The sequence below is a fragment of the Melanostigma gelatinosum genome (genome assembly GCF_949748355.1).
Source record: "Melanostigma gelatinosum genome assembly, chromosome: 8".
NCBI lineage: Eukaryota > Metazoa > Chordata > Actinopteri > Perciformes > Zoarcidae > Melanostigma > Melanostigma gelatinosum.
This window is the reverse complement of record NC_136641.1, coordinates 27,660,211-27,668,271: the sequence shown is the minus strand read 5'-3', so window position 1 is coordinate 27,668,271 and position 8,061 is coordinate 27,660,211. Positions and strand designations below refer to the sequence as shown.

At 44.6% G+C, this 8,061-nt stretch overlaps 1 protein-coding gene across 2 annotated transcripts in view; it reads right to left on the bottom strand.

The window, feature by feature from the left end:
- Positions 1 to 622: 622 nt before the first annotated feature.
- The window catches only part of LOC306781525 (suppressor of tumorigenicity 14 protein homolog), an 18,680-nt gene continuing 11,241 nt past the window's right edge, over positions 623 to 8,061 (bottom strand). For both annotated transcript variants that reach the window (XM_079274418.1, XM_079274419.1), the window contains exons 9-19: positions 7,405 to 7,502; positions 7,180 to 7,280; positions 6,315 to 6,448; positions 6,077 to 6,181; positions 5,887 to 5,994; positions 5,665 to 5,781; positions 5,032 to 5,157; positions 4,742 to 4,925; positions 3,972 to 4,243; positions 3,623 to 3,759; positions 623 to 2,721 (exon numbers count right to left, since the gene is read on the bottom strand). In XM_079274418.1, coding sequence (XP_079130544.1) covers positions 2,560 to 2,721; positions 3,623 to 3,759; positions 3,972 to 4,243; positions 4,742 to 4,925; positions 5,032 to 5,157; positions 5,665 to 5,781; positions 5,887 to 5,994; positions 6,077 to 6,181; positions 6,315 to 6,448; positions 7,180 to 7,280; positions 7,405 to 7,502 — 1,544 coding nt within the window. In that variant the 3' untranslated portion in view covers positions 623 to 2,559. The remainder of the gene's footprint in view (positions 2,722 to 3,622; positions 3,760 to 3,971; positions 4,244 to 4,741; positions 4,926 to 5,031; positions 5,158 to 5,664; positions 5,782 to 5,886; positions 5,995 to 6,076; positions 6,182 to 6,314; positions 6,449 to 7,179; positions 7,281 to 7,404; positions 7,503 to 8,061) is intronic.

The following is an 8,061-nucleotide window of genomic DNA, read 5'->3' as shown; positions in this document are numbered from 1 at the left end:
ACCTTCACAAGCTTTGTGAATGTGTGACACCAACAACCCCACAACTTTCTCTACGGACACATGCATAACTCAGTCTCTGCTCTGGCCACAGTTGTAAAAACAAACATGGGATAGAGATGTAGGAACCGCAGCCAAGAGCTTTACATTCACAATTACACTCCAGATCCTTGTCAAGAACACGATGAATACAAATCACAACGATTGCAACAAAGGTGGCGACTTGTGCGAGAGCAAAACCTGGAAAGATGTTCCTCATCTTTGCTGCAGTTTGTAAGAACTGCTGAGAGCTGCTTGAAACCTCTGAGCGTACGAAGAGGAAACACAAACTAGACTAGATCGAGTAGATCTAGATCGAGTAGATCTAGATCGAGTAGATCTAGATCTACTCGATCTAGGTCGAGTAGATCTAGATCTACTAGATCTTGTAGATCTAGTAGATCTAGATCTAGATCTACTGTCACAGGAGCAAGCGGCTGCGTTCTGTTCACTCAGTAGAGTCTCACATCACAGACCGCATGTCAAGGTACTAAAACATGTTCGCTTCAGCAGTTAAGTTACAACAATAACTCATAATCCATATACACAGAACTCATCACACAAAAACTCTTTGGATTCACACGACTCACATGGAGAACAAATATTTATTATAAACAGTGAATTATAATAATTATGAAAGAAATATGTATCTGTAATTATCTGTTTGAAATCAAAACTCATCATCTGTGTTCTCCAGTCTGATCCTCTGATCTCCTTCACTAGCTGAACAGACGATCAGAACCAGAGTGTTTTGAGATTTGTCAGTTAAGAGAGAAACATTAAAAGAACATTTCTATATTTCTATTTGTCTGCTCTGTACATTCACCTCAACCTGAGTCCGTCTGTTTCTCTTAAAATGAGTTTAAATCCCCAAACTAAATGAAAAATGATTAAACTACAAAGAATCATGTTGCTCTATCTTTAAAAGTGCTTAATTATCCTGCAACCCAAACTACACGTATAACTAGAAAGACTGATGAATGAGAAAACACTGTACAAATAAATACATTCAGCAGAAAACATGAATACAAAAACAGAAATGTAACCGAGCAGCGGCTCAAACCTTAAACACAGAAGACAAACCTCTGACGTCAGCGGAACAACTAAGTCTCACGTAGCTTCTAGAGCAATCATGATCACGAGTTCTGAAACTGATCCACATCAATAATAATTCATTATTGGTACCATCGTCCAATATTTGATTCATAGAAAATGGTTTATGTGACTTTAATCTTAACTTTCTTCAACCCTAGAGTTTCTGTTCCGTTGGCTTTGTTCTGTAGAGCACTGACTCTAGAGCAGCCTGTTGTGCAGCAGAGCTCTCAGGAACCGTTGAGGGTTCCTATTCTAATAAATAGTGACGACGTGGTACAAACACTCATGAACTCTGGTACATCAGCTCGTGTTGTGGGAATCCCAGAGGACCCAGGACGGTTCCCTGAGGAGCTCCTTCACGAGACCTGAAAGTGTCTCTGCTGGTTCGTTTTAAAGGTTCTCTTCTGGGTGAAGTGAGGAACCCGGTTTGGATCACAGAGGAACTCGGGACCCGTTCATCAGACATGGATGACTTTCACTGATCGTCCACATCACACCTTGTTGACTGGATCACGTCCAAGATGATAACAACAAACCTCTAAATGTGTTTGAATAGAAAGTCAGCTGACGGGTTCAGTGACGTGAACCTTTTGTTCCGAGCGCGTTCAACCGGTGGATCCGGTTTAACGCAGCGAGTCAGAGTCTGTAGCTCTGAGTATATCATCTAAACCCGGAGAATATTTTCATTATTTACAGAACGGTCCTCAAGTGTTTCAATCACAAACTATTTACTCCTACAAACTATCACACAGAGAACATTAATAAACATGAACATGAGGATATCCCTGCTGCCCGACGCATCGCTCTACATCTACACCTCTCAGTATTAATCAAGCTGATGGAGCTCTCCAGAGATTCATTCATACTCTTCATGTTTCATGTTACTATCTAAAGATCATCAGGTCAAACTTGTTGTTTCTATACTTTATACACATTATTTTGGTTCCACTTCCTGTTAAGTCAGCTTTAAATATTTAAAGCCTTTAATAATAATAATTGGACTTTAAATACTAACGCTTTGTGAATCTTCACTAAACGCTTTAAAGCTTTAATAAAAACAACTCTTTGGTTGTGAACTCTCTAGTTGAGCCACTAGCTTCAGCTGAAGTAATAATTCATACGTTATAATAAATGGTACTAATTCACCAATAAAGGGTCGTCACATTACAATAATCCATCAAGTTGGCAGTTTTAAATGTTAATGAATTATCATTAACATTTAACTTTTCGTTTCATTATAACAGGAGATATTATTACGATGATGTCATAAAAGGAGACGATCAGGTTGTGATCTCAGCTTCACTGACAGTCAGGAGTTATCAGCGTGTGTTGAGTTATAGATGATTTGTAGACGTAAGAAGACTTTAAGATGAACGTTTGATTGACAGATTGTGCCGTGAACACGGAGAGGAACCGTCTCGTTCAGCTCTACACTCCCGTCTGCTCCGTGATCCAGCGGCGGTATTTGGTGACTCGGGTGTAGACGCCGGGTTTGTTCCTGCGAGCGCAGCCGTCGCCCCAGCTCACCACGCCGGCCAGGAAGACCCGCCCACTGGGGCCGGTGACGGACAGCGGGCCGCCGGAGTCGCCCTGAGAGAGTCGAGAGGAGAGTTTCAGGTTCAGCTCTGCAGGGGACCGAGCACAGGAAGGGCTTTACCCAAAGGTCTGGCTTTAGTCCTAAGAGGCAGGTTTCAAAGAGCAACGGAACTCCCCATGTTAGACCCCATCCACTGCTGCTGTATCGTTACCTTAGTTCTGCTGAAATAAAAACTATAAACTGGGACCAGAGTGAAAACAGTGAGTGTACATTTCATCTACTAAGTCAGCTACTGACTGCAGTGTAGAGGTACTCTCCAAGTATCTCACTGACGGTCCATTCAACACTTTGAACCAGAGCAGGATCTCTCACAAGCTGCAGCCTGTAACGGTCTCGATATGTCACACGTTGTCTGTGGATCGGGGAAAGAACAAGACATCCGGGTTCTTGCTTTATAGCCGTCGCCATTTTGGTTTTAGCTGTCAGCCATCTTGATCTTTGGTTGTAAAACGAAAACACGGACAAAACTCCATGCTGGAGACCTGTCAATCACAGTAGCCCCGCCCTAAAGCATCCCCTGCTTTATGGTCTGTGTGACTCTAAATGGAGCATAATGTACTAAATGAACATCATGCTGTATTGAAGAAGACTTGAAACTAGAGATTGAGACATAAACTCATGTTTACAATGTTTACTGAGGTAATAAATCAAGAGAGAAGTAGAGTCATTTTCTATAGACTTCTATACAACCAGAGGAGTCGCCCCCTGGTGGACACTAGAGAGAATGCAGCTTTAACACGTGAAGCATCGGCTTCACCCCTCAGAACCAGATGTTGTCTCCTGGTGTGACCACTGTGAGGTGAATGTGGCTACGCTTGGCTTGAGTGAGTACAGATGATCGTGATCTTTCTCCAGCAGTGCTTCCATCTCATGCCGGTTGTTGTGTGATGTTACCTGACAGGCGTCCACGCCTCCACTGAGGACGCCGGCACACAGCATCCTGTCGGTGACCTCGTCGTCCATCAGACTCTTACACACCGTGCTGTTGATGATCCGAACCTCCGCCTTCTGCAGCACGGTCGCAGCCCGGCCTGACCATGAGATGTTAAGGAACATGTTTCAGACTAAAACTGCAGTTTGGAAGATTTCAACAGGAACAGCTTCCTGTTTCAGTGTCAAGACTTTCACAATAAAAGCAGCCTAGAACAAGCTGGAGTTAACTTGATCGAAGCTCTTCTTCAGACTTCACAGTAGAAACAGAAGGTTAGTCTGCAGTCGCAGAAGCGTTGAAGTGTGCACTCGCCTCCCTCTCTGGTGGCCCCCCAGCCCGTGATCCACGCCTCTCGGCCTGCTGGGAAGTCGTAGGTGGCGGAGGGCAGACAGATGGGCCAGATGTTCTGGTTGAGGGTGACGTTGCCGTTCAGCTCCATCACAGCGATGTCGTTGTCGTAGGTGAAGGGGTTGTAGTCGGGGTGAGCGACGATCCGCTTCACGTTCCTCCTCACCGTCCACTCGTTGGTCTGACTCTGCACATTCAGACCCAGCAGGACCTCCCATTGGTCCGCCTGGGAGTACCTGTACGCACGCGCGCACACACACACACACGCACGCACACGCACGCACACACACGCGCACACACACACACACACACACACACACACACACACACACACACACACACACACGCACACGCACACGCACACACACACACACACCCCCTCTGGTTTCTGTGTCCCAGTGACTCACAAGGACGACGGTGTTTTAAACCAGTCCAGTATTAACACACACGACATGTTTTCAAACTTTTGTAAAATAAATTCAACTTTTTCTTCTTTTTAATGATTGATGACATCATAACTGTGTTGTTCTCACTAAAGTCATGTTCTAGTTCTCTCTACTTCTATCATGATGGTTCTGTTTCATAGAGGAGCAGGACTTTATTTTGAAAATCAAAGACCACAGAGAGAGATACCAGCCCAGTAAGTGCTCTGGGTTGTTGAGTGTAGTGTATGTGTTGGTTTGCACTCTTCAGCATGTGTTCTGCTGAAGCTCTCTGTGTAGCTGAGCTCCTACTTGTTTGGTCCGTTGTCCTGGACGCAGTGAGCGGCGGTCAGCATCCAGCGGTTATTCAACACGGACGCTCCGCACACGTGACCAGTGCCTCTGATGTGGAGGCTGACCTGCCACGGCCACTCGCCCTCCCGGGACGCCTGTCCGCCGACGATACGAGAGCTCCGGTACGGCTTCGACCCGCACTCTGAAGAACACGCAAACACAAACATGGAGACACAGAAACAACTCGTGTGTGTGTGAGTGTGTGTGTGTGTGTGAGAGTGTGTGTGTGTGCGCGCTAACTAACGTACGGCAGTCGTCCTCATCAGAGCCGTCCTCACAGTCCCGCTCGCCGTCACACTCGGGGTTCAGTTTACTGATGCAGCGTCCGTACCTGCAGCGGAAGGTCAACGCTGAACACTGCTGCAACACCAGAGCTGCAGACAGCAGACACAGTGTCAGTACTCACACGACTACTACTACTACTACTACTACTACTACTACTACTACTACTACAACAACAACAACAACAACAACAACAACAACAGAAGAAGAAGAAGAAGAAGAAGAAGAAGAAGAAGAAGAAGAAGAAGAAGAAGAAGAAGAAGAAGAAGAAGAAGAAGAAGAAGAAGAAGAAGAAGAAGAAGAAGAAGAAGAAGAAGAAGAAGAAGAAGAAGAAGAAGAAGAAGAAGAAGAAGAAGAAGAAGAAGAAGAAGAAGAAGAAGAAGAAGAAGAAGAAGAAGAAGAAGAAGAAGAAGAAGAAGAAGAAGAAGAAGAAGAAGAAGAAGAAGAAGAAGAAGAAGAAGAAGAAGAAGAAGAAGAAGAAGAAGAAGAAGAAGAAGAAGAAGAAGAAGAAGAAGAAGAAGAAGAAGAAGAAGAAGAAGAAGAAGAAGAAGAAGAAGAAGAAGAAGAAGCATTGATTAGAGTAAAGAGTCGTCTCTTACATTTGGGACATGTGGACTCGTCCGATCCGTCCGAGCAGTCGTCCTCTCCGTTGCACTTCAACGTCTCCGGGATGCAGCGGCCGTTTCTGCAGGAAAACTCTGCTGGTTTGCATTTCACTACAAAGAAAGAGAAGCAGTGAGATGCTCACAGCTTTCTATGCATTTGTGCATGAATATCTTTCCATCTGGAGGATTATCAGCAGTCATTTCATTTCAACCCACCACAGTTCTCCTCATCGCTTTTGTCTCCGCAGTCGTCGAACCCATCGCACTCCCAGAACTTGGGTTTACAGCGGCCATTTTTACACTTCATCTGAGACGCCGCGCACGCTGCGCCGACACACAAAACACAAACAAACAGATGCGTTAGCTTGTCTTTGTCTAGCTTGTCTTTGTCCATGTTTGGACTCACTGCAGTTGTCCTCGTCGCTGCCGTCTCCGCAGTCGTTCCAGCCGTCACACTGCAGAGTCTGGTTGATGCACAGGTTGTTGGTGCACTGGAACCTCAAGGGACAAGCTGATCAACGACACCAAACAGTCGAATAGACACAAAGGAAGAGAATCAGTCTCTCAGCTGAAGGCATGCACGAGGAAGTGCACAGAACGGTTTTTGGGTTAAAACAGAAGAAACTTTAATAAACCAGTCTCACGATTAGTCGGGACAAAGGCTTCGTACTCGGCGGTGAAGCCCTGATCAACGTAGGACGAGTCAGAGTTGAATTTGATGGTCATCACGTTGCTTCGGCTGGTGATCACGCTGCTCTTCAATTTCCTGCCACACAGTCTACGAACCAGAGACACAAAGAAGAGTCAGGAAGCCAGTTCATGACTCAGTGACTCGACCTGAGGAGGTGTTGGTGGACAGAGGACTCAACTCAACAACCATTTATGGATCCGGTACAATAAACTTCAATCTGTAGAGGATCACTGATGGTGTCGTGGACTTGGACAAACCTCGAGGTCTCACGTCTTCAACAGTTCAAAACTAACATAACGCACCTGTTTAAATGATATCTTTACTTATTAATTATTATTATGAAAGACATTATAAGTTCCTAATAACAATAATCATGACTTGTTTAGAACCCAAAACAAGTTTAGGACTTGGAACCTGTTGTTGACTTGAAACTTGTTGGTGTTGACTTCGGACTTCTTAACCACCGTCAGTCAAAGTCCTTGTCCGTGCAGACCTACTGTAAATAAAGCATTTCTGAGTCGGATTCTGTTGGTGTTGATTTGAGGATCAAACCAGTTTGTCTTGTTTTGGGATTGTTTACTCTTCTTCTTTGGGATAAACTTGAGACTTGGACTTTAGTGTGCAAGTTGACCTGCTGGTCTAGACTTGTTGGACTTTACAGCTAAGACTTGAGACCTGTTGACTTTGTCCCATGTTGGCGAGTCAAAGGTCATGACTCAGAACGAGTTTGATGACATCATGTGTGAGTCACAGCATACTCGCCTCGTCACACACATCAGGAAGATGCTGAAGTGACAACAGAAGCACTGAACGCTGACCTTTCACCGTTGACGTCCACATAGTCTTTGGGACACTGGCTGCTGAAGTTCCCTAAGGAGAACGTCTTGAACTGAACCTTCAAAAACTTTTCTTTTGGGGCCTGAAAAAGATCAGAGAGACAAGACAAAACAAAAGCCCAACGTGAAACTCATTCTGAATGAGATGCGATGTCAATGCCCTCATGGCCGTTACTGTTCCTCATTAGAACAGAAAGCTGGACTCACCTCGATGCTCCAGACACATTTGGTTTCTGGAGGATAGTTGGAGGGGAAGAAAGGTGAGGAGAAGGATCCTTTATCTCCAGTCAGCGTTCCTCCACACTCTGAACAACAAGACGGACATTTCAGCCGACATCGGAGACATTTAGGAGACTTCAGCAGAACCAAGAGGTCAGAGGTTACACTGTTTCCCTCTGATGGTACAATTATCATGAAGACAGAGACGAACCTCAGGAGGTTAAGAACAACTGATGTAATTTAGCTTCTCAACATTTTTAGAATCATACTTTCAGTTTTTAAATCAAAGTGCGTGAACACGTGTGCAGATGTTCCAATGAAAACCCAAAGGTATCAAGAACATGGGATGATGTTCGACTGTGATCTGCTCTTCAGCTTCACACACAACTCAGATTTCATCAGAACAATTTGCACAAAATTCATAAGAAAGGATTTTGTGGTTTCTTATGAATTCTTGATGAACATTGTTACGGGGAAACTAAACATTTGGATGGACCTCAACTTCTTCCGCCTACGGATATATTTATATTCGACCAATGGAATCCTTCGTTCCAGGTGCTGCAGTACCTCCAGTACTGTAAATGTATCGTAGAGAAGCTGACATTGAAAACGTTAAATGTTGGTCACAGCTAGCATTAGCATTAG